A 27,510-nucleotide genomic window follows, 5' to 3' on the forward strand; every position below is an offset into this window, starting at 1 on the left:
GAGGAAAACGTCCTTGAATTCAAACCAATTCAGGGAAGCTTTGTTTCGTTCAGTTAAGATTCTTATTGTATTCAATTTTCATCAGTGAATGCTTCAAAGAACGATTCAGGATAACTCTGGCAAATTCACCGCTGTGCAGCTGCCTGAAGAACAAACTACATACCCTGGAGACACAGACATCCCATACCTGATTATCCACAAATAAATGCCTGCTGAGTCTTCCGCATACGCTGAGCACGGTAGATGGGAAGAGAGAACAGTGGGATATGCAGACCTAGAGATCTATTCCATAAACATAGCACCTAACAAAAATCATGTCCTTGTGTCCTGTACCTGCCTCCTTCCCTGTATTTCAGCCTTCACCACTTAAGCATTTTGATTTATGTATGCAGAAAGGGTTGCAGGTGCAGATGAAAAAGGCATGGCCAACCATACTGCCTCCTTCGAAGTATGTGCAGTCCTGAAAGGAAATTATCAACCACATTCTGCTGGCAACTGACTTCTTGTTTCCTTTACTGTGATTTGCCTGAAGTCACACATGGCATATATATCCAAGCAGATACGGACTGCTCTGTCTCTCAGCAGGTCATACTAGCTACAGTACACAGTAGCAGGATAACTTGGCTCTACGGGAGCAGGATCAGATCTGGTTTGTGTCTGGGTGGTGAGGAGCACAAGTAGATAAGGAGTGAGTGGAAAGGCATGCAGAAGACAGTGACGACGCTGATGGGAGAAGTCAGACTTTGTAGGATGTAAGTTTCTTCCAGCCCTTTGATCTTCCCACTGAAAGATACTGAATTTTATGCATAACATCTCAGCTACTCTATAAACTCTTAAGTCCACTTGAAATAACCTCCTAAATGTTAAGCAAACTAGTCAAGAGACTAGCAGCTTTTTAAAAAATATTTGGAATACTGAAATTAATCTAAAGCAAACAAACTTTTGTTTGTGTCTGAAAAAAATGAAGACCATTTGAAATTAGTCTCATAGACACTAAAATTGTCAGTAGTAGCCAGGAGAAACTGACCAAATTCTGCACATTTTAGTTCTCCCCTTCGCATAACCACCAGGGAAACCCAGTGAGGACTGATGAATAATGCACATAAATCAAAGTCCATTCTGTCTGGCTGGGTGACCATAAAATTATGCAATGAACAATACTACTGACTCTGTACACTTGATTTTGAGCCCTGTTAGACAGATGCTTAGGGTCAAAATTGGATGACGAAACTGGATGCATGGAAAGGATCTTACACCAGGGTCCTTTATCCAGCTTTCAACTTCATACCAGGCCAGGTTCACTGCAACTGGCATGCTACAATGCCAGGTTTTCACTCAGCTATACAGGAAACTAAGCTCAGTACCAGAAGATGCCAACTTACTTTATGTTAGTCAAACTGATCCCCACCCTTCCACACATGCTTGGACTTGATCCAGCCACATACCTAAAAGGAATCATGTGTTTTCTTAAATCCTTATGGTACTGTATATGTGACATCTGTTTGTTTTTTCCCCAACACAACTTTGTGCAGCAATATGTTGATAAGACTGCTCTTATTTATTTTTTTGTACTTTTTGCAGCACCAAAAAGTTGTAGAGGTCATATGCTAGAAACAGTACAAAATACAGAAGGTCATCTCTATTGAAGAACTGGAGAGACCCCATTATTTAGCTGGAGAACAAACAGTTTAACCATGGCTGCACCTGCTTCAAACTGTTCTACTGACCTTCAGACCTTAGGTCAAATTCTTTCTGTATGCATCCTTATTTTGCAATGTTTCACCATGTCCTGCCTTTACCTCCTGGTTCTCAAATTCATGCATGTTTATGGTCTTCTTACTGGTACATCATCATACATAAGGAGCCTGAGTCTATAACTCTTAGTAATGCAAGCAGTCCATGTAACTCAGAGTTTTCTTGTATGAGTGAAGATTAGTAAGATTTAACAAGACTGACATAGAACTGTGCAAAACACAACATTTTGATAAATGCTGGTCTCATAGCAGCTTACGGTAGGCACGTTCTAAAACATTTAAACTGATAGGAATTATTCTGATGACTTCAAATATGCACTGAATATGGTTCCAGAACAAACACAAGTTTTTTTGCAACCCATCTGTATCACAGTCTTTCTTTGTGAGCAAGGATTTCTTTAACTGTGATTTCCCCAACTGCAATCCAAGGTAGATATTAAGAATGTGGCACTGGACTTGTACTATTGCTACACAGCTCAGCTGATTAGATATGGGGCTATGCCATCAGGAGGTTCACCCAATGGTGATAATATTTACTTTACAAACAGTTGTCATTTCTTTTCATTATTTTCTGCCATTAGAAAGCAGCCTGAGTGTGTGGGAGATGTCACGACAGTAAACAAACAACCTCTGATACTAAGGAAGTAAGTAAGGTCTGTTTACCCCCCCAAAAAAACAGAAGACTACTTGAACAAAAATAATCAATTTTGGGTTCATGCTTTCTTAAAATATGCTTTTCTTCAAAGACAATCCAATAACTCTCAATACTTACCCTAGCAGTTGTAGGGCAATATTTATTCTAACAGTCTTTGTAGGGATAACAGCAGACTGGATTTGAGTTGAAAGGAGATCTACACCCTTCCCTCTCCCCTACCCCAGAAATAGCTGATAGTAAAATAACAAATTTTCTCCTTTGGGTGGTATTTAATTCATACAATTGCAAAATTTTTTGGTGAATTTGGCATGAGTAAAATGACACTTCGGCATGATTGGCATTTAGAAAACTATATCTTTACCACATAAGGACGTCAACATTTTCTTTCCTTTAATTTTTTTGGTAGCTCTTCTACATCAAAGAGTAAAAAAAACATGTAAGGTTTTGTGGACCATCAAGCTACATTACTGAGTATTAAAACAAACAAAAACCCAAAAGACTAGGCATTCTATTGTGGAAATTAGGTTAATAACCTAAAAGTGATCACTAATTACTTTTCATCATACATCTTTAAATAATTTTCAGTACACAATTACAGACTTGTCACAGATCAGAGGCTAAGTACACATTAAAATGTTAGGTATTAACCATTCTGTTGCTATTAAACGCAGCAGTAATCCACGGATAACACTACTGTAATTTGAGTAAGTGTCAAGGTGATCCAGAAGCTTCGCAAATTTTAACTGTCTCAAAAAGCACAACAATTCTGAAATCCTGTCACCTCCAATCTCAAGTGCCAATATTTCTCTTCTCCCCTGAACAACTTTTCATTCCACCCAGGTTTAAAAAAAAATAACAAAGAAATGCTAAAGACAGACTAACTAAGGAAAATATTAAACCCTAAACTCCAAATGCCTGCTTAAACAATAGCATGACTTTCCTTCCATCTGCATTCAGCCACATTCTTGAATTTAGTGTGGCATCATGTGCACAAGTGCTGTGATGAAATGGGGTTGACAGTACTAAGTGACAAGAGGGACATACACTGGTCTATTTCCTTAGGACAATTATCACTCTGAACAGACATTTCGTATTAAAGCTGCTGCTTCATCATCTAACACCCCCTACCCTTCTCCCTGGCACTGCTTCCCAAAGAAGTCAAAGTCTTGTTTGCAAACCCAGAGATTCCATCAATACATGTGAAGTCAGTCAATAGAACTAGTACAGTACTAGTCAGGTTAGTGTCACAACTGTAAACACAATTTCAACCACAAATTGGCATAAATGAGGTCAGAATCCACTTAAAATGCTAACACAGACATTTGCATTGTGTTTAACTAATGTAATATAAAACTGGCATCATTTATACTATTTCAACTTTGAGTATCAACTAGCCGTAAGCTGTCCTGCCTCACATAAATCGGCATTAAGAACAATACAAGATTTGGACCTGGAAGCCTCAAGACCCTCAAGGCAGCTTTTTCATTGCTTTGTAGTTTGGGCAATTATCTCCGTGAAATGCAGTGCAAAGCCCTACTACTCTGATTTGGCAGTGAGCTATGAGTCAACAGTCTTTGACCTACCCAAAGAGGCTTCTACACACTGAGCTGCAGCATCTCTTTATTTCTGTATAACAGTTAGTGGAAAACATTTTGAGATATTTGAGTAAAAGGTACTATAGAAATAGAAAGTACTGTTAAAGTAAATTACATTTCTCCAGGCTTTGAATTAAGAACCACAGTCACTCCTAATGGATTAAAACATGACATGTTTTACTTACCTCCTACACATGCTTGTATCCTTTTATAAAAGGCTAATACAGAAATTCTTTAATAGTCTTCCATGCCTTAGAAGAGTTAGATGGTCTATGATCATCAATACACAGATTAAGAAGCACTTTAGGGGTTGGATGAAGCCAGCCACCTCATTACATATGGCCCACAGTCACATTAGCGTTATCCTACAGTAACATGACAAAAAGAAGATTAATTTTAATGTTTGCTTTTTCCCCTCAAAAAGGTATCAAAAAGACCTGTCTGGACTTTAGGAAGCAGAAGGTTTCTAAACTTAAGTCTAAGCCACAGTAGACAAGAGGACTGCTGTCATTACAAAGCTATGATATCTCTGGGCATTGCTTCCTTCTGTACAGACAGCAAAAGCTGTCTTTTTAAGGGTCTGATCTTCTTTCTCCTCCAATGCAGCCTGGCCAAATTGCACAATGACTTCAACAGAACATGATCTGAACCCAGACCTGCACCTAACAATTATGTAAGAACCTAATGGTTCTTAGGTTAGATAAGTTAGTAGAAATTCAGGTGGGGCCAACACTTGGAAGTAGAAAGCTGAGTAAAAGGAGGGGACTGGTTTTGCTTTATGCTTTCCTTAAGATAACTATTTGAGTATTTTTTTTCCTCAACCTCACACCTGGGACGAAGATAGAGAGAAAGGGCTGCTGCTTAGACCCTGAGAGCAGAAGAAAACCCTCAAAGGCTCATTAACTGAAGCGAACCAGGCAGTGCCATGAAAGGCCACTTCAGCCAGTCTTCCTAGGACTTCAGGGTAAAAGTATCATGGATTTTTAGCACACGATTCAACCAACCAAAAAGTTTGATTCCTGAAGAGTTGGTGTCCCTTTTCTACAAATGTGCAAATGAATGCCAAAGATTTTGTCTACCTTTTATTAGCCAGTTTGTAGCCCCAGTGTACAATTTTCACAGTACTTAGACTTGCAGGGTATTTGATACATACAAAACATTCCTCCCATTGATCTGTTTTAGCTGGAGCTGCTCAGTGCTTATGCAAATCAGGCCTCAGGGGAAACAAGAAACATACAATTAGTGACCACCCTTGAAAAGTTTTATTAAAGTGTGTTGCCAAGCAACACAAATTGTGGCAGAGACAGTGATAAAATTCTATTCTCTAGAGAAGCCTTAAATGCCTTTGTGACTACCTTTTCCTCTTCCTGCAATCCCCTCTTTTATTCACTGTGTCCCACAACCTCTGCAATAAAATCAGAGTGTGCTAAATTAGTGTCTTTTCCCACACAACCCTTGCACAGGCAATCATATTTCTGGTATTTCTAAAGTGTTAAGATAACTTTAGCTTGTGAGTGCATATGAATTCCTCACTTGCCTCTCCCCTACTCTTATTTTTTAATAAAGCTAAAAAATTTCTACCAAATGGCATAATTCTTGTATCTACCAAAGTGATTACAAGGTTAGGTCTTTCCTCTCTTTCCCATACGTACTTGGTTCTCAAACTTAATCTCCTCTCTTTCTCTCTCTGCGTCCCCCATTCCACAGCACCTCATTTGGGCGCAATCTCCTCCGCACCAACTGTCTGCTTGTCTTCCCACCCTAGCACCTAGCACAGCTGTCTCCACCCAGCCAGCCAGTCCCAGTTATAGCAGATCCCAAAATCCAGCCCAAAGCACTTCATTTGATAAAGATGTAGGCTTTGTAACTTATTTCAAGTTTATCAAGGAAATCTGTTTCTGTCAGATGCTGACTCAATTTTTATCACACTTATATATGCAAATACATGTATGTGTGTGAAGTGGTATACATCTGTGTACAAATGTGCATAGTATTTGCAACCACCATAAACAGGAATGTAATTCATATGACGGAACAACAGCAGATCAGATCAAATAACCTGGGAAGAACCCAGTGGATGAGACATGAGTGCTTCCTTTGAAAGTAGGTTACTGAAGAGCTCCTGGAAGTAGATGACGGGATATGCCTGGGGAAGCGAGTACCCAGATCAGCAGTTGCAGCAGTAAAAAGAAACATGAGGAGAGGGGCGAGCACTGAACTCAGCGAGGACAGAACCAGGGGCCACAGCTATTTTGCTGAGCCCCTGCTTTTTAGCAAAGGTCCTGAAAGAAAGTAATCCCAATGGGGGAAGACTGTGAAGCACTGGTTAAGCTCTAATCTCCTAACACCCATGGACACTTCTTGTTCCAGATTTTTCACACTCTCCTCCATTCTCTGGCAAAGGATTCTCAGAGCTGCTCCATCCTCCGTTATCCCATACCCTGGATGCAGGGCCAAACAACTTTGGGAACTGTTGATCTGCAGCAATAGTCAGCAGCAAAAGTATTGGAAAAAAGAATAAAAAAATAGGCAGCAAAGAGAGATCCTTCATCTAAAGCCTTCCAGCCATTACAGCTAGAGGTTTAGGAATCTCCTGAGCCAGGGGTTCCACTGTATTAACCTGGGAATAACTGAGAATAATAATAATAACAACGTCTTCTCACACTTGCTTCAAGTTCCCTTGGTACCTGCAGAGCAAAATAAAGCCCATGGCTCTCATCTCTAGGATGAGACAGCCTACAGCTAGTACAAGTCAGATGTATATTTAGCAAGATCAGTGGAGCTGTGCTGACTTACCGTGCACAGTATCATTTAGGTTGGAGTAGCATCCAAAAGCTCCAGTTAGGACGACAGCTCCATCCTGTCCAGAACTAGATGAATACCTACAGTCACACGTGCCCTATACCAGGGAGACAGGCCAGGCTGCCTTCATATGCTTCTAACTGGGTGCTCCTTGAAACTGATCCTGAGTCTGCAACATGGGCAGAATGCAGCTGTTTGTTTGCTCCGCTGCACCGGAACATGAGAATTACTTTAGTCTATCCCTTGCGAAATGCCCGCCTTGACAATATACCAAAGGATAGAACTCAAAGTCTAATGATAAGGTATAAAACATACTTTCATCCTCCAGGCTCTAAGTATTTGATAGGCTCATCAATTTCTGTCTATCATAAAAAATTTGATCTCAGCCCTGTAGGCTCAATAAATAGAACATTCATAGTTCAGACATCTTTAACAGCCTGTAGAAAGTTGCTAGTTCCATCCAGCTTTTTCAGGTGACATTTTGAACTTTCTCTCCTTTTGGGGAGGAAATTAGGAGAAGAGAAAAAAGAAGAGGTAGTGTACATTCATCTTCCTCCTTTTTTATCGTGCATCAGAAGGAAATTGACATTTTCCTGGAGACCACTGGTATTTAATCTGCTCTTGAGTCAGCCCTTTCTGATACCACCTTTCCCTGTGCTTTTTTCATTGAGATATTTACATGTTACTTTAGACAGCTTATATAAGTGTCTTCAACAATGCAGAAATGCTGAGCACGAAAATATGAGATCCATACTGTCATTTACATCATAACTGATCAACTCTATGAGAGGGATCATTAAGTTCATCATAAACATCTTTATAAAAAACTGTTTTGAGGCTGATAAAAGAATGAAAGCAAAGTCCAAGTCTGAAGTTCAAATGATGTATAAATTCCGTTCTGTAAATAAAAAGTAGAATATTCTCTTGGGAGCAGTGAGAAATAAAACTAACTGTTGCCCTTCTTCAGAACAGCTATGTTAGGTAAGGCACAAGGGAAAGGAGGCCACATAAAACACTTGTAATATTTCAGCATCACCAGAGTTTAACCTGGAAAGGCTTTTACTGGAAAGCTTCCAACTCTGCCAGCTCTTTGTTACATAGTGGATTTTATTCCACAGCTGAAGACCTTCAAAATAACAAAACCATGCAAAGGAAAAGCAGATTGACTTTTTGGCAGGAAGTCAATGTGCAAATACTAATGAAATAATCTTAGTAAGCAGTCAGACTCCTCAAAGGTCAACAGCTACATAGAGAAGAACTTTAGAGCATTTAAGTTATTAACAATTTTGTCTTGCAGGATTCTGACAGTTTCTGTGCTTTAGTTAAGGGTTTAGAAAAAAAAAAATATCAAGAGTTGATGACTGAACAGACAAGCTCTGTCTATCTCTAGCTCTGCGATTCTTCAGATAAAAAGATTGCCTTTTTCCTATGGAAGCTACCAACCCAGTTCCTATCTGTTTAGGACCAGAACCAAAAGCAATTAGGAAAGTGGACTGTCATCAATGCTCACTCTCATTTGTTTCTGGCAAAGTCCACTATGAAACACCCAATCTCAGTGCTATCTTCCATTGCCAGCATCCTCCCTGTTAGTCTATATCCTCATTCTTTTATCTATTCTTCCACTCTTCTTTTATTCCACCCCTCACAACCAAATACTCTTTATCCCCTTTATCCTGCCCTTTTTTCCTCCTAACTCAGAACTAAGGAATGAGCGCAGGCAATGACAGAGGGTGAAGAGAAGAAGAAAATTATGCTCAGAAAAGACAGTGAATGACCTTAAAACTGCCTAAGCTTTGAAATATCTTAGGTGAAAGTCACTTGCTGTCTCTGCAGTCCAACTTTGGTAGTGAAAGTTAGTGGTAAAACCTTCAGCAGTTTTAATGGGATTAGAAGCCACTCTCCAGGCAGAATTAACTACAGCTTAGGTTTTCCAGTTACTCAATTACTTCCAGTTACGCAGCTTCAGTTCTCATTTGTACCACTTTAAATTACAGAGCGCTGATAAATTTACTGTCTTGCATCTATATGGCTCAGGATGAGTCCTACTGTGCTACTGACAAATATAGTATCAATGGCATGTTGATAATTAAGACAATGACATATTTTCATACTTAGGGACACAGCTTCTATTAATTGCGCATGAAAGAGCATTTTGTCCCACTCTTGATTGTATTGCTTTTAATTTTTTTTAAGTTGGAAACTTAAAAAAAGGACTTATTTTCTTGATGCTACTTTAGATGGCCCCTTCATTTTGCAAATCTCCATAAGTGTAACACTTGCCTTTTTGTAAATCACAAGGGAAAAAATGTGCATGTCAGGTAGGGAATCTTCTTGCCTATGCTCAGAAATTGTATTGGATAAATTTAAACTAGGTTTTCTTTAGCCTCTTCCAAATAAACAACCTAAATTAATACAAACCAGGTTAATTTCATTTTACAAGTGCCTATACAGCTTTTTGTAGCCCTTTATTGAAACTGATTTATTTAAAATCACTTTTTATTTAGAGTTTGCTTTTAGAACATGAAATATCCCTAGCCAACAGAAAATCATAAACACAAATAAAAAAATACTAGGAAAGGATTACTGAATTTCCACTCCTCACTGTGCCCGTTTAGAACAGCTCAAACATGGAAGGGTTGAAGTGTTTCTTCCTGTAAAAATGGTAGGGGTAGATCACATTTCCATTTAATGTACTATCCACTTTTTAGCTTCCTTATCCCTAATACAGGTCAACTATGAAAGAAATGCGAACTAAATCCTAACCTTCCATGAACCATGGAATCAACAACAACTTAACCTTTCTGATCTAACACTTTACTAAAGAAAAGAAAAGCTTAAGAGAAACAAGATGGGAGCACCCTATTTCTGGCTATATTGATGTGTTTGGGATTGCTAGTCAGATCCCATCAGTTCCAAATCAGAGTAATAAAGAAGCCGAAATGAGAATTCTGATCTGCTAGTTGGATTTCTGCATCTCACCACCAACTTGAAACATACGGAAAGTGAATTCCACGCTGGCACAGTGCCCTTTCAACTTGCACATCAAAGCACTGCCTCTTCAGACAAAGATACGTTCAGGTTGAGAAAGCCTCAAAGTAACGTCTATATACCTCATCTATTTAAAGAGTGTCATCACTGCAGACAGAACAAAAAGAAAAGCTAAACTTTATAGAGAAAGTAGTCTCAAGGAAAAGCAAAGGTACCTCAGATGAGACATGTAAATGGAGGTGGGAAATTAAGTGGTACAGATATATAGGTTTAATGTCCAGCATTAAGACATTTATATAAAAGGCAAGAGCTGTTGACTATGATACTACCTAAGTGCAAATACAGCAAGTCTGAAAGAAACACAGACATTTTACCCAATCTGTGAGAAAGTGGCACATACCTGGACTTGGCAAAATCAGAAATATTTCACCGACGTATTTGTAACTCTACTGCTATAGCACTCAAAACACACTGATAGTGAAAGCTGCTCACGAATACCACAGTAAGTTCCAAGCTTAGAAGCACTTACTGCAGTAACATGGTCTGTTTCCCAACATCTTTGCAGTCCTTGGAGAGGTGTAGATGCAGATTTAATGAGCAATGCATACCATCTGTTAATGTTGCCTTTAAAAGCAACTGAGAAAAAAACAGCAATACCGAGAGTGCAAGAGATGGCACAAGTTTTAGAAAAAATGGACCATCAATAATAGGGTTCTCTGTGTATGATTGCTGTAAAAACAAATACCCAAAAATGAGCAGACTACATGTTTATTTTGCAACTGTTAAAATATTTAAGTCAGTCTTAAACCTGGATTAGAACCATGCAATAAACATTTAGGTTAACAGAGCTAGCGGGCATAGTACTTCTGATCAAAAGCCAAACTCACCAAAATGATGCATCCCAGGACCTGATCTTGCAGTAACCATGTTCTGGGTTAGCTCCTTTCTCTAACAAACTATAACAGATCTTTTGAGATATGCTGATTTACATAAATACAGTATCTGGCTGCTTGTTAGTTTACACTCAAGCCAAGCAGGTAAAAACTGCTATTATTCTAATACAGTAGTAGTTCTCACTTACTCAGTGGAGTTATTTATAACTACTTTGGATGCTAGACAGTGGACAGTCAAGCCCCTGGCCCCTACAGTGTCTAAACAGAGAAAGCTAAGTCTGACAGCACAATACATTTTCAGCTGCTAGCTAGGGTGATTCAACTTAACTCTGTGAAGCCATTCCGTAGGCAGTAACAAATGCATCCCAGGGATACAGAGAAACTCCCTGGTGTCTATCCACTCAGCAAATGCTCCATTTGTTTGCAATGTGGACCTGATTAGGTAGGAAGAACTGCTCGGTGGCTGGCCTAAGTGCTAGCTAAAGATCAGGGTACTGTTTTCCACCCTACTGTCGGCCTATAATTGAGACCCAGGTCTAAATCACTTGCAACATGCGGTTGAAGCTTCAAAGCCTGTCTATGAAGCTGCAAACATACATTGACTCCCTTATGTTGCGAGTTTAACTAGTGTCCAGCTCTCACAAATTAGTCTTCTATAGAACATGACCTGAGGACAGGACTCGTGTTTAGCCGGTATCAGGTATTTCTATCGTAAGTAAGAGGTCACTTTTCCCTTTCAGTTTCACAATAACTATTCTCATTGATCTATTCACCTCAGTGACTGTTGCTTTCACTTATGATGCTGAACTCTGGTTTCCTATAGGATAAGGACTGTATTTCCTAATAGCTGGCAGGACAATAACTTCATCTTTTTCATCCAGTCGTATACATTTCAGTCTTACATTAATATTTTCTTCTTCCTCAAGAGAGCTTTGAGAAATTGCCAAAAATCCATTTAAATGCTTTGGGTTTACTTCCATAGTCCCAGTTTTATTTGAACACAATATTAAATCTGGAGGGAAAGAAATAACTGGAGGTCGATAGCTTGCATGATGAGTTATCTTTGGCCTACTTTATCCTACACAGCTTTCTGACAAGAACAGATGTAAAAGCTCTTTGCAGTCCTTAATCAAGACATACTATTACTGAGATAACCAGAAGGCAAAAGAATAAGCCAAGTCACCAGGGTTCAGAACCAGAGATGGTTGTATGAAATAAAGTGTTTATTTTAATCACTAGAATTCCCTGACAGAGTTTAAGTCAATTATAAAGTTAAAGCCATGTTACCTTGCTGTTAGGATAAACAGGTAGAATACATTTGTAGTAATTCAATAATCATAAAATTTTATGACATACTGATCCTTTAAATCAGAAATGCATTATTTTTCAATTATTTTAATGGGTTAGTAATTTATACAAATTACAAATACAGCTTAGTCTCTTTTCCCAAGCAGATTCATGCAAGTGCAGGTAAGATGCAGAAGTATACTTCCCTTGGACTTTTCCGCATCTTCTGCAGTGACACAAAAGCAAAAAATTTCTGCTTGTTTTCAGCATATAATAAGAATCAAAAACACATTCAGAGCAAGACATAATTAGATGACAGTTCAAGCGTGCTTCCTATTAAAGAGGTAGTCACACTGCAGTTTAAACAAACACCAAAACCTAGCTGTTTAGAGCTAGACTGTTGTCATTATTTATTCAATGAAAACCAATTTCTTCTTCTGTATGTCAGGTAGACATTGCGTATATCCACACCAATCTGGCTGGCACCAGGTACTTGACTCATTTCATTAAAGGAAATAATTTTTAAAAGAATGTATTTTACATTCTTCTAGAACTCAAAATCAAACTCTTCTTTTTTTAATTACACTTTTAGAATGGAGTATTTCACAAAATTACAAATGCCTGAAAGCCAAAACAATTCCAGTTTGCAACCTTAAGCATAGATGTGGTAAATAGGGCCCAAAACATGTACATGAGGGGCTCCATCCCTCTCCTTGCCTAATGTAAATCTATCCACTCAGATTAAATGCCCCCACAACTCTCCCAGCCACAATCGCAGTCTGACTTCTTCAACATGCTATTCCTGCTCCCCTAATTCCTGTCTCTCCCATACTGTACTTATGGAGACCTGTTAAAACTCTCTTCATGTATCTTATTTATAGATCCCTGCTGAAACCCAAACCACTACACTGTTATGCCCAGCGTTTCTTCGTGTCTCAGTAGATGAACTGTTTCCTCATTTCTTTCCTCTTTTTTTTTTTTTGGGGGGGGGGGATACATTGTTTTTTACCTGGGAAAACTTCTTACACCTGCACAGAAATTAAGTACTGAAATTATGTCTAACTGTGCTACATCTCTGGGAATAGCCCTGAGCCCTGATACTCCAAATACTGCGCTAGTTTAGAAAACATAATTTCCCAAAAGCTTGAACAGCCATTTTGCTTTTGGCCACATCTTCAAATGTCAGTAAAACCCACTTGAGGAGACAACCACCACTGTTAATGGCAGACAGACTGAAGGGAGATAGTGGCTATTTTGACAGTTAGGGACAGTGGACACCATTTGTAACAACAAAGTAAAAAACAAGATTTAATTTCTATTGTTCTTATTTGAGCTTCTACCAATGCCAGCTCATATCTAAACATAGGAAAGCTATCTTCATCCACATTCATTTAAAACAATACACACTTTTACTGTGCTATAGAATAGTATAAATAAAAAAGTATAAAGTTCACTTCCATTCAAGAACAGCCAAGATCGCTGTCTCAAAGAGCAATAAATAATAGGATACTGCTAACACCAAACATCAAGAAAGATAGTTAAAACCATTACAAATCCATATCTCTCAGTAACTTAACAATCTATAGGTTCAGTCAGTTTAAAAGATCTAGGAACAGGGGTTTAGTGGATTAGTAACAACAGACCATTAATCTCTGCAGCCTCAATTTTAATCCAGCAATGACCAAAGTGATTGAAAATCATTCTGACCACATGACTAGAAAAGCTCCTAAGCACGGTTCTCTCACATACCTGAATCCCAGCAGCAGAGGTCACAGTATGTTTCTAATGGGACTATTTACCAAGAGACTTCTGCTTAATACTTAACTAAACTCAATGCCAACATTTTTGGCAGAGTAATTCCACTGCACACTACCTCTGTGAACTAAGGGCTGATTTGAAGATTTTATTTTACACTTTATTTCAGCCTATATTAGCAAAGCTTGCTTTTTTCCCTGGCAAAATATCCAAAACAAACTTGTGTAAAACAAATACTTTTTTTTTCTACATAAGATTTTAAATAAACGTGTAGGAATTGATGACTGTCATTCCAAGCAAATGCCAGGAGATTATTTCTGTACAGTTTATATAATATCAGTGAAAGTTATATGCAAAACACTTGAGAGTTTTAAAAATAATGCAATAGTATTATGTCATATACCCTGTTTTTATATATAAGAATGCTACCTTTCAAAGATTTTAAGTTCTGGAGTATTCAGTGACTAGAATCAATTCTTAGGTGTCCAGTTATGTGATGATATTATGTGATCAAGACACACTTCATCATTTGGTCCTCCACAACAGTTATCAGGATATCAGTAAAGAAGCCATTGAAAGGGAGACCTTTCAAAAAGGATTTAAATTCAATTGCTATTTGCTGTGGTCTGGAATCTGAGTCACAAGTTCTTCTTCAGGAGCATTAAAAGGAAAATGCTGACTACCTTGTCAGATATGCTCTTTTATTACTGCAAAGTAAGTAAGTATTTAAAAACATAAAAAAAACAGTAGGCATGGAAGGTCCCAGTTACGCAGAGTAAGGAACTAAAAATTGGAGAGTTACAAGCATGAGTTACGAGAGTTACTTGCTGCTGTTTGTGAAGCATCAAGTAGAGCCAGAGCAGGACAATGGCTGGAGGAGAGAAATGAGAAAGCCTGCAGGCTCTGTGCCCTTTGGTACATATAGCCCAAATATATAAATATGATGTAAATGTATTGTAGAGCTTTGGCCAGCCATATTTATAAATAGTGCAATACTTAAATAAACTTTCTTGCCCGTGGTAGAAATTTATTCATAATACCATATATGAAGCCTTCCATCATTTAAAACATGAAGAATTTTTCTACTGGATACATACTGACTATGCTACCACCTTCTCTCAGCAGTAGAGAAGACATGTTTGGCTTGTTTTGGTCCAAGAGGGATAGACAGAACCTCAAGTATTTTTATATATCCCCCACAAGAAGTTTCCTGTATCAGTCTGCCTAAACTCTGCTTATGCAATCTAGACTGTGCCAGCTGCTTGCACAAAACCGGCACGAGGTTTCCCAAGCACCACTGTTGGCACCACCTGATAGAGTGGGTCTTCCCTCATCACGCAACACAGCTGTGCCGGTGTCCATCCACCAGTCGGGCCAGGCAGCCCCACAGCCCAGGTCTGTACACAGGATGTTCTCTTTGTATCAGGACTTGAGGTCTGATCAAAATAAAATTAAAATTTGTGCTGGAAAAAAAGTGGAATGGAAATTCACATATGAAAAGCATTGTATATTACCGCTCATCTCTTGTTATCTCACTTTTTAGGTTTTTTTGTTTTGTTTACTGTAGTCCAGGGGAAATCAGTTTACTATTGTGAAAAATGGTGTCTGTTCCATTCAGGGCATCCATAAAGTGAGAATTAACAAATTACAAACAAGATTATTTTAGTTCTGATTGTACAGTTTCTCTTGCTGTTAGTCACACTAGAAAAGTCCTACCTTCACTTTACCACACAAAGACCGATATGATTTCACTTGGATAAAAAACTATTTTCTACACAACTGTATAATTTAATCAGAGATTATGAAAATTTCTGCTCATCTTATCTGGGCTTTTCCAAAGATTTTGTATTATTCATGTATTATACTACTGCTACTCCTTGCTTCAGCAAAGCACTTCAGCATATCCTTAATCTGTTTTATACAATTACATATTAAGACTCAGATACAGCAAAACACTTAAGCATGTCTTTTAAGTTTTGCATTTTGCTGAATCTGTGTATTAATGTATCACAATAAAATCTAAAGAGGATGACTAAGTTTTTAGCTCACAAGTATGAAAACATACTTATGCTACCTAATAAAAATAAATCATATTATTTATTACTCTGTTTTGCATCGTGTGTTCCACAGTGAGCTAAATACCTGTGACTCTAGAGCAAAGGCACAATTACAGACTGGCAAAGATGAATTGTTAACAACTTGGAGAGAGTGCCAGGGGGGCTACTGAAGATAAAAATTATGCATCTGCAGATAACTTTAAATCCCACTTGCAATTACTAACTGCTACATAGTACCCTCAGGATCATCTGGGCAAACGAGAGGAGACTGTGGAGTCCTTGTAGATTACTTTGTTTACCAGCAGGCACAAAAAAATACTATAACAATAAGATACCACTTATAAATATGAATGTGAAAAAAAACCCCACAAATGGTGAAGCCAGTTGAATATACTGGAAAATAAAAAGCAGGAGTTACAGACATCATGGGAAAAATGCCCTGGGGTGAGGATTTCACCCCCCGAAATAAATTCACATATGTGTATACAGCATATCCAACAACTGCATTAGTATGTAAAGGAACCTGTTGGTCTGCTGAGACACCAAATTTCAAAGAGAAAATTTAGGGCCCAAACCTCTGGTGCCCATTCTTTACTCATAGTCACAATAAAAACATAAAGAGGCCAACTGAATGAATGTTAATAATTTAAGCAGAATTTAAATAACACACGATTATGGAGGAACCTTGCGTGGGTCTGAATTTTACCTTAGTATCACGCTGACTCCTGGAAACCAATTTAACTTAAACTCTAATTCATATAATTCTTAAATATACCATAATTATACCTCACAGTAACTTCACTGCTATTACTATGAAGAGAAAAAATACCTTGTAATACACAGGCAGAGACAGAAGAAGAAGTCCAGCCTCTGAGAGGAAACACCAGGCCCCATTCTGTGACCCTTCATTCCTGAGGAAGCCACACAAGTTTAAACACTTGAGGATAAATCTAGCTGAAGCAAACTGCATGAAGTCAGGAGGCAAGGGAGCAGAAATGACCACAAACTTGCTGCTCAGCTGGGCTTCAAGTTCTAGAGGTGTAAAAATGGTCATTTTAGGTTTCTTGGGGCCAGACTGCCAGGTTTCATTGTCCACTGAATTCGTAGAGTGTGCCCAGCTGCAGCCATCCCCCCTCCAGTCAGAAATCGAAAGGCAGTGTTAGCACATAGCCCATCAAAACCGTTTTCAGGAAGATGTTTCTAGGAGTTTGCAAGGGCAGGCAGTGCCACGAGGGCGGTAACTTTCCTGTGGGGCACGGCCTCTCAGTCTGCCCACGTGAGGAGCAGGTTCAGGGGAGAGCCACGCAGGTCAGCCACCCTCCTGCCATCGCCAGGCACGTCTGTCGTGAGGAAACACGTCCCCGGCGAGGAGGCAGGTCCGTGGTCAGGCTGGTCGGTCCAGTCAGCGAGGCGAGGTGAGGTGAGGAGCAGCAGGGCACAAGGCTGAGGGCAGGTGAGGGGCCAAGGTTAAAGGCAGCTCAACACCGCTGAGGCACCCAACATGGCTTCTCGCAGTTCTCTCCACAGCTTGACCCAAGGCTGCTCAGCTGTGCAGGATCAGAGCTGACGCAGAAGCAGCAGCCAGACCCTGGGAGCAGTGGATGAGGCTGCAGAGCCTGTAGGCTCGTCCCAGGGCCTGTCACTGCCTTCCCTCCTGACCCTGGCGCCATGGAGGCCTCATGCTCCCTCATTTCAGTGAGGTGATTCACTGTCTCAGTGAGGTGATTCAGTCTCATACCCTGACCAGAAACAAAGTATAAGAGTAATCCTAGTGCTGCAACGCAGAAATGAGAGCGAAAATGGACTGTAGTTACTTAAATTGCTGCTGGGTGACCTTTCACATGACATTTTACCTCAGTTTCTCCATCTGTTAAAGTGTGGCCAAGGTTGTATGCTCCCTGCAAACTGTTCCAAGCCCTGCTGCCGTAATTTTTTTTTTTTTCCTTTTGGAATGAAATATAACACAAAGCTCTTCTCATTCATACCTTTCATTCTTAGAAAAATCCAGACCACACAATCCTATTCAGAGAAATATGCTGTTAGTAGCTGTTCACACACTCCCAGGCAGCAGGATCAGGACCAGCACAGGGTCAATCAAACACCTTTTCTTCCTCCAGTAGCAGCAGCCCTTCCCTTCCATAACTTCAGCCTCCCACATGGGAAATAACACACCTCAGCTGCAAATGATATGACCTTCCACCTATGTATGAACAAATAGCTCATTCTCCATAAAATTTCACTTTCAGGGGACACTACTAAAGTATCGTTATCCTCTTCTGCTAGCAAGCACAAATATTCGGCACTACCTTTTTTCCTAAGGAGAGAAAGTTTCTTTTTTCTGCCATGATGGCAAACGCAAATTAATGCTCTTTCTGGCAGCCCAAATATATCACCTTTCCAAACAAAATTTAGTTGTGGCAGTAGCAATCCTTCCTGACCCACTCCTTCTGTTACCCAACTGCTATCCTACCAAAAGTACAGCTATCAGGCAGGGTTTGCTGGAGGACATGGTCATTCCAACATCACTTCAAATGGTGCAGTTTTCCATAGTGACACATACTGAAAGACCTTTCTCTATTACTCATTATCTTTTTCTTTTAGCATGAATAAGGCAAATTCTGTAGCAGTCCTGCTGTGCTAGTCTTTCTACCCATGGCAGAACAGAAAAACTCCATTCTGATGACTATTCTTGAAGCAGAACAGGGCACTACAGCAGTTAACAGTAGGAAAGAACTTAAATTGGAAACAACCCACAAAACTGACAAGAAGGTGTTTTTTCAGAAACTATGTTTCCCTCTAAATCCATCTACTCAAACGCTACTTCCAAAAGCTAGAGATGTCAACACATTTAGAGTGGAAAAAATGGATAATGTTGCTTAGCTTCCTCTTCCATGCATGTGCTTACAAGCCACTTTGGACCAGTCAGTGCACAACTCTATCTGTTCCATACTTAAAAGCCAGATGACAAACATACAGTACTCTGAGCTTGATCAAGTTAAGCACTAATGATAAAGGGAGGAAGAAAGAATGTCAAAATGGACTATTATGGATATTATCTTATCTCTATACTTACTATAGTATCTTGTTAAAAAGTACATTCTACTTATTTATTTTTGAATTACACACAAATGCTGTGACATTTTTCTGGCAATAATATTACAAAATATAAAACTGTGGGGCATTTAAGTTTAATACTAATTTTACTACAGAAATACAAATGTTACAGATCCATGAATTCAAACCAGAAATGTTTTCATATGGAAAAATACATCAAATGAAAGCATTTCTTTTCTTTAATTCTGACCATTGCTTTCAGTATGCTATGTATGTGGGAACTGATCACCTTCTGTTTTTCAAGATGAATAAAAGCAAATTAAATATTTTAGGGCTGTAATCCTGGGTAGGCTGTACCTGGCACTCCACAGGAGCACAGAGACCTGCCATCTAAAGCTTTTCTCATTGTCAAGCTTTACGTTTTTGCAATTTGTAAGGCCCAAATCTCATTAACACTAAAGCCATTTATAACGTTCTTGGAGTTCCAAGGTCTTAAAAAGTGGGTGTAAATATAGGTTTCTGTATGCCTTCTTACCACAACTGTCAACTGCTAAGCACTGCATAAAAATGTTTCCCATATTGACAAATAAGAAGCTTACAGTTATGGGCACCCATGTGCCTGTGAGGCACCCAGTACTTGTCTACATGACCAGAAAAGCTACTATACTACATAGAATATAGGTCTAAAATGCTTCAGTCCTCTATTTTTATGACAGTAATAACTTGCTATTTTGTCTTCAAGAAATTCCATTAAAAGACCCTTGACAGCTTTTTAACCATCAATGATTAAATCAGCAATAAAACATTCTACTATTTTGAATTCAACTGTAAACAGGTTGGGCTGAAAATTCTCCTAAATGCCAGATTATTATTCTTTTTAAAAAATTATTTCCCATTTATTTACCATTAATGTTTCAGTTTATCTATCACAATGGCTTTTTTTTTTTGCTAACTGATATTCTCCACTGTACGGAGAGGCACTTTTGCACTTTCTTATGGCATTACAATGGAAATGCAGTCACGCTATACAGTGTTGCCTCTAAACAAGTCATTTAAAATTTGATTCCTATTTTCTACTCCTTCCAACATGATGTATAGTTAAGATAAAAAGAAGATAGGAGCAAAAAAACACTTATCACAGAATGTCAGTGTTGTCCATAACTAACTGTCACCTAGTTTTGTCTGCTGCTTGAGCTGGTAATGAGATAATGATAAAACAGTTTTATATAGTCTTCTATTAACAGCCCAGATGGGCCAATCATCCACTTCAGTCTTTGCCATGTTAAGTTTAGCTATAAACAATCAGTAACGATGAAAACAGCAGCTCCCTCCTCAGCTAAATTACAAACTTTCAACCAAGAAAGAAAGCAATACTTTGACCAATAGCAACAAATAAGCAAAACAGCCTTTTAGGGTAAGCAGGAATTCCTTATTCACTGGTATACAAGGAATATTCATAATGCAAATGGAAAGCCATTTCAATCCTCGCTGAATTTAAAATCTAGCTGTTGTACATTTAAAAACTGAAGCCTTTCCAAGAATATAAAGGGCAAAACTCTATAACATCAGTTGTATCTTAAAGACTTAAATAATACCCTTAAATTGAGAGTGCTTATTTGAGTTGGGGTTTTATTCCTGTTTTTAATACTTTTGTGTTGGAGGCTTGGTATCTAGTTCAATTGCATTAACAATGAGGCAACACAACAAGGTAAAGAGGTCCCTTTGAAAAATGGGTATCTTCATCATTGAGATTTGAAAAGAATAGCAGCAATTACCAGTTTCTTTCCATCAGTTTATTGGAAGGAAAATAGCTCAGCATAATATGTGCAAAACTATTCATAAACATTCCCTTCTACTACCTTTACATGAGCTAAAAATATATGTGTTGTTTTGGCACTTAGCGCCTATCTGGTCACGCTCTAGCTGTAAAACTAACAATAAAAATAGAATGGTGAAAAATACAGGACATGAAAAAAAAAGTAAAGCAGACATTTATAGGAGACTCCAAGGCTATTTCCATAGAATTTTAAAGCAGAAACATCTTCACACCTTTTGAAAAGGCGGCAACATCTCTGAAGTGAGAAAGCATTCAAGCGCTAAGGAACTGAGAGTCTTTGGATCCAACATATGGCCTCCATCCTGTGTTTGAATGTGAGCAGGAGGATTGAATCCACGTGGATTTTCAGTAACATCAACAAACCCCATGCAGGCATGAAGGTTTGCCCACACACATAAAGATGTGGAGATGGGACAAAGCAGGAAAAAATACTATAATGGATTGGATGCCAAAAGCTTTTGGTTGCCCGATGCACCAGGCTGCATGTTATACCTTCCTAAATGTCTAGTGATTACTTCCTCTCATGTGTATATATATATATATCTGTGCTATGAATAATTCCTTCCCCTAGGATATTACATTTCTCACTTAAAAGTGCCAGAAAAAGCTATTTCTGTGACACTATTTGAGAATAATTAACTTGGTTTCAACATTTTTGTCCAAACATAACAACGAACTATTCACTGTTAGTTACTAATGGACATTAGAGCCTTGATATTCTTCTCTTCTACACTACTTTAGCTTGAATTATCTCAGGTTGTACAATGCTAAGAGAAGAAGAGTTATCAGACCTTACAGACCATCATTCAACAGACAATTCAAGCCCTAGCATGATTTAGAGTTCCTGTAGGACAGCTCTGTGTTATGCCAGGTAATAAGAGCTCAGAGACTGCAGAAGCAGCAAGACAGAAAATGAAGAGCAACTGTATGTACTCCAAATACACCCCTAGCCCTCAATGCCAGGAGATGCCACATCAGATGCTCAATACACAGTGGAATTCCTTGATAGACGGGGATTTTTTAATACCAGCTTAGTCGCTCATGACACATGATTTATGATCCCTGTGTGCTGCCAAACAGGCCAAAGAAGTTACATCATAAAAGGGATCTGCCCCTACGTGACTTGAGGATGATGGCAAAGGATGAAAATACTTCCAAATAATAAAGGAGCTGTAGGGCTTGCATGAATTTCATCCATATTAGTTCCCACAAGCCAAAACAGTAAGAGGTAATATATCAATTCATAGGAAGCCACAAAGATGTTGAACATGCAGATTTTATACAGCATTTTGTTGATGGATTAACAGAAAATGTACACAGAAATCTTCTCAATCAATAGCCATGACAGTAGCATTTTCTTATTTAAATGAAGTATCCTGCAAGGGTTTGAAAACAGCATCCTCATTTTTTTCTTGAAATTGATTGTTAATATTTAGAATCACAAACAAATTGCTAATGGTTTATACAAATGACTATGCAAGCAAAGGTGGCAGCCATTATGGGATCAACAACATTCCACCTGAAAACACTAATGCTAATTAATTTTTGGTGATCTTATTACCCAGGAAGGAAATTTTGGACATCACACCAACAACTACTATCCTCTTTCTATATAAACAGTATAATCCCTGTGCCATGATTATCTGCATCTTCAAAGGAACAACAACCAGAGAGGTCTTATTTCAGCATTCTATCTACAGGACATCTCCACTTCCACTACCCTGTGTTCCTTCTATGCTGTAGTATCATTAAAAGGAACAAAAGTCAGAATACAAATCACGACTATTTTTTCTCAGAGACTACAACTCAAAGGAATAAATATGCATCATGACTTTGAAGGAAAGAGAGGGTTTTCATTTCTTTCTAAAGGATAGAAATTGTTTCCATGGTCCTTCAATCTGTTCTTATTTCTCATTTGCATCTGCACAAAGAAACTAGATTCTCCTTTCAGACAAGCAATTTCAAGTAGCAAAAGCCTTAATTCAGTATGCCAAGAAAACAAAAATATTCAGTTTACGAAGTTCACAGAGAAATTATTTCCCAAACACAAGGGCCAGTAATTAAAAAAATAATATATATTCCTAAATCTCAGTATCATTTCTTCCAAACCAAGCAATCTATCATAGATACATGTAACTGACTGATAAAAAATGTTAGGTATAAAATATTTTGAAAATATATATGCCTCTTTTTAATAGATGAAATTACTTTCCATATACTAAGTCTCACAGAAATTCATGCATGAGTGACACCAAAAAGCCAATTGTGTAACTTCATTATTTATTTTAAATAAGAAACACAGCATAAGTGCTACATTCAGCATAATTTATATTTAAATGTCATGTAAAAACATAGCAAAAGACAATGTGACATAACATTGAACCTATGTTTAATAAATAAGTTTACTAATACCGATAAACTAACTTAAGAGTCCATCAATTCAGTGACTGACATCATCCCTTTGAACAGCAGCCCTTAATAGGCCCTAATCCAAATAACCACTGGAATTAGTAGGAGGGCCATCGCAGGTTTAAATAGATAAATAAATAAACACTGAATCAAGCGTTTGCTAATGTTCAGGAAAGATCCATGCACTGAAGACCAGTCTCGTATGCTCACTGCTGAAACAACTGACTTAATAAGAAAGAAAAAAAGAAAAAAGAAAAAAATAATACTACCATACTCCCTAATTCACATTCCTGTAACTTGCAGCAGTGTGCTCAACTAGTGGGTTTTTTAAGTAACATGTTGAATGAATGACCAGTGCTGAAGTGCTAAAAATACACAGTTTCTGGAATCCGGTGTTGAGGCGAACCTTAACAGGCTTCATTACACCTTCTCTTACTTACACTGCTATCCAGACATCCCAGCTAGATAATATGCTACAAAACATGGTGTAAAAAGGATGACAGAAGAAAGATACAAAGCATTAGTGCCAGTCAGGTTATCTACAGATCTTAATCCTTTTTACCAAGATGACAAATACTAAGAATTCCTGAAAAAAAAACCAAAAATCCCTAGGAAAAAAAAAAAAGATTAAAAAAAAAAAAAAGAAAGGCTAAAGCATGCACACATCCTCTGTGTGGGTAAAATTAATTATTGGAAACCATAGCTTTAACCATACAGCAAAAGCATCCCACCATTCACTTATTCACTTTGTTCCCCCAAAAAAGAACAAAAAAAAAAAAAAAAACCCACAGAGATGGATGTCAGTCTCTTCTTAGTGCTAGAGGGAGATGGAGAGCGATGAGAGCCCCTGCAGGACTGATCCCACTATCGGTTAGAGAAGCCTGGGATCCCATGTCTGAAGATGAAGGAAGGAGGGGGGGAGATAGGGAAGCACTGGCAGCTAAATGCGTGGCATAAGGACCTGCACAGAATGGGACAGCTTCTTTCTGTCTCAGGATATTACTGTCAGAACGGCCAAGAAAGCAATGAGCTTCATTTTTTCCACTCTCACTGTGGTACTTTAAGAAGTGCCTAATTTGAAGAGAACTGGACAGGTGGCATATCATGCTGAGCTAAATAGATAAGTGTGAGATTTAAATGACAAGAGGCAGCAGGTTTTGCTGTTCTAAAGAGCGACGGAGTGAATTATTCTGATGGTACCAATGGGCACAAGTGGAAGGTCAGCCTGGGGTGCTGCCAGTGTCACCCGGGTGCCTGGTAGCAGATGGTGCCAGTCTGTAGGGATAAAAGAAGGGCGGACGTACCCCGTGGGCCAACAGCAACACTATTTGCTCAGGAATAAAAAAGTTTGGGGGCAGGTGCAGGCAATACAAATTAACATAGATGCTGCCACCCCAAATGTTAGTGTAAGCGTCACCAGTCCAAGGGCTGTAAGGGTGATCAGTCAGAAAGTGCTGCAGAAAGCGCAGTGGGGGCTGGCACTGCCAGAGCGAGATGCTGCAGGTGCTGCTGCCTGGGGGCTGCGGCTGGGAGACGGCCCAGGCCAATCTCTGCACGGTCCCAAGGGAGCTTTTGGAGCTCCCTCTCCCTAAGCACCTCCAGGCTGGACACTGAGATGTCCACCAGGACCCCAGACCGCCACCCCCCCACCCCCCCCCCCCCGGCATTGCCTTGCCTGTGTTGCTTATGTTCCCTTTTCCGGACTTATACAATGACTCGAGGGTAGAAGCAGCCCGCAGAGAAGTGGAACAGCAGGAGATGCAGGCAGCCTGGATCCCTGTGGGGCTCCCTGAAGTGTCCCAAACTAGAAAACTGGCCACCTCCCCACTCCTGCCTCCTGCAACATAATTATTCCAGCATGACTGACATGACAAATTAACAAGGCAGCCAGGGCTTTTGCAGCAGAAGGGAGTGTTTTCCCCAAGAATAAATTGTTCCAATCCTTTACGCTAGACACCCGGCCGTGCCTATTCATTAATTGGACAAGCTCTGGTGACAACTGAAATCACCCGACTTCTACATACTGGAGGGGAGAGAGATCTTTGCAAGCTTAAATGAGAAGCCTAAAGCTGGAATCCCAGCCACCAAGGAGTTCTTTGAATGGGGCTATTTTTTTTTTTTTAAATTCATTTTCAGAGCACGGCCACAGTAAAGCTCCTTTTAAAAGCAGAGGCACGTTCTTCAGTGTTATTCCTCCCTTTGCAGACCCTGAACTGTGGCACCAGAACATGACAACTCCACCAATGAATCGCAGACCTTTTAAGATCTGCAGATCAGCCGAGTTTAAGAACTTCAGGAGCTATGAAATTCTGGGATTACTGCAATGTTGTGATTGATTATCACAATCAGGTACATTAGGAATTATAAGCATCTGCTTAATCAGTACACTGTGGTTATTTATTGCAACCAATGTATCATAATTCCTACACAGGTATTGGAATTAAGGTGGGGGGAGGAATTGACGTTTGTTGATTTCTGTTACAACCCACTCACGATACATCATTCATGTATTTTTCAACTGCTATTTCGATTTGGGTTTAACTGTACCTCTTGCCCCTTATTAAGGGGAAGCCAGGGAACCCTGTACGGTATTTCTTTCTCCCTGCGCCCCTGCCGCCCTTTCTGTGCTAGCTGCGTACCTGAAATGCAGACGATGAAATTCGCTTGCAGAAGAAAAAGCACCTCCCAAACAATTTCCATCCTCCGATTCTCATGCCAAGTGCATCCCTCGGCGAAAAAAAATAACAAAGATCAATATCGCAGTTTGAACGATCCCAGCAAATTTCCTTTCGGACTTGCAGACTGTATTCCCCAGATGTGCTGACAACACATGTCCGAGCTCTCTCTCTGCACGGCTCAAGCGAGATCCCTTCCCTTCCTTCACCCTCCAAAAAAGACCACGAAGCCAACTGCCAGCACCGGGCTCTTCCTCCACGAGTGAGAAAAAAATCCACCAGATTTCCCAACAAGACATAGACAACAAACCCCAACTGATCCGGTCCGGAGAGTCTCTATTCCAGGGCGGCCAGGTGCAAGTTAACCCCAAACTCTGCACGTCTCAGCGGGGCAGTGCCAGCATGCCGGGGGAGAGGGAGGCGGTGGAGGGAGGGGGTTTCCTCTCCTGCTGCTACAAAATGAGCGGAAAGAGATTAATACCCGCTGCAACGCGTTCGCCAACCCCCCACCCACACCCCCCCCTCCCTCAACCCCGCATGCTACCGCACCTCCACGGCGCGGAGCACGTAGCAGCCGGCTCCCTCCAGCCCTGCCGGGGTTTCTGCAGTCCCCGGCGAGCCGAGGCGGCTTTCCGCCAGGCGACTGCAGGGGTCGTTCTTGCCCCGTACACGGAGCTGCCCTTCCCCGGCCGGGATGGCCCCGCAGCCGCCTCCCCGCGACCACCCCCCGCGGCCGCGGCCCCACACCCGCGCCGCTCCGGCCCCGCAGCTCGGCGGCACGACAGGGGGAAAACGCCCCGGGAAGGGGAGGCTGGGGGGGGGGGGGCTAGGAGCTGTATTACACTGGCGGTCGTGGGTCCCCCCTCCTCCCCCAAATCTGAATTGCAGAAGTGCAGAGTCTGCAAGCAGCGGAGGCTTGCGTGCATCGCCGACCGGCTTCGCTAAGAATACCAGTATTTTAAAACTTATTTAAAGAAGAAGGGAAAAGAAAACCAAACCCAAACTTCTCGCAGTTTTGGTGGTAGGGAGGGCAACAAGAGGATACAGCCAAGAGTTAGCGAAGTACTTGCGCTGCAATGCCTATCTAATTGCACTCCCCAATCCACAACACTTCTGCAGAGATATTCCCCCCGCTCCCCCCCCCCCAAAAAAAAACCAGCGTCAGTTTTGGGGCAATCTCTTACTTACCCCCAAGTCCTCCTGCCTTTTTTTTTTTTTTTTTCAGCTCATCGGATCTGCCACTCCTGCCTGCAGTCCCAAAACCAAATCGAGGTCAAGCTCCGAGCCGCTTGCTGCAGCCACCTACCAACCACCTTAGCTGTAAGGAGGTACCATAGCTCGTTGGATTCCCCCCCCACCCCCTTCCTCTTCCTCCCCTAATTCCGACTATTTCGCCGTTTTCCCCGAGTAAGGAGACCGTGCTGCGGGGTGCCGCGGGCCGGCGGGCGGCAGCGCCGGGCACGGCGGGGCTCGGCGCGGCGGCGCGCACGGGCGCGGGCCGGCGGGCGAACGAACGAACGAGCGAACGAACGAGCGAGCGAGCGCTCCGCCGCGGAGGCGGTGCCTGGGCGGGCGGCGGCGGGGCCGCACCGCGGCAGGGGGGTCTGCGGCTGGGACCGGGCCGGCAAGAGCGGGGAGGGAGGGAGCGTTGGGGGGGGGGAGGCAGAAGGAAAAAAAAAAAACAAAAAACTCCTTCCCGCACGGCCGCCTCGGTTTTCTGTCTTCTCAGGCATATTCCAGAAGCCGCTG

At 40.5% G+C, this 27,510-nt stretch overlaps 1 protein-coding gene across 2 annotated transcripts in view; it reads right to left on the reverse strand.

The window, feature by feature from the left end:
- The window catches only part of CA10 (carbonic anhydrase 10), a 213,218-nt gene extending 185,961 nt beyond the window's left edge, over positions 1-27,257 (reverse strand). Inside the window, exons 1-3 of one of the 2 annotated variants that reach the window (XM_069799204.1) lie at positions 26,311-26,431; positions 26,072-26,213; positions 25,726-25,813 (exon numbers count right to left, since the gene is read on the reverse strand). In XM_069799204.1, coding sequence (XP_069655305.1) covers positions 25,726-25,786 — 61 coding nt within the window. In that variant the 5' untranslated portion in view covers positions 25,787-25,813; positions 26,072-26,213; positions 26,311-26,431. Of the gene's footprint in view, positions 1-25,725; positions 26,214-26,310; positions 26,432-26,949 lie in introns of those variants that run through there. The other variant, XM_069799203.1, reaches the window with a different exon arrangement.
- Positions 27,258-27,510: the final 253 nt, after the last annotated feature.

The sequence above is a fragment of the Haliaeetus albicilla genome, chromosome 12 (assembly GCF_947461875.1).
Source record: "Haliaeetus albicilla chromosome 12, bHalAlb1.1, whole genome shotgun sequence".
Lineage (NCBI taxonomy): Eukaryota > Metazoa > Chordata > Aves > Accipitriformes > Accipitridae > Haliaeetus > Haliaeetus albicilla.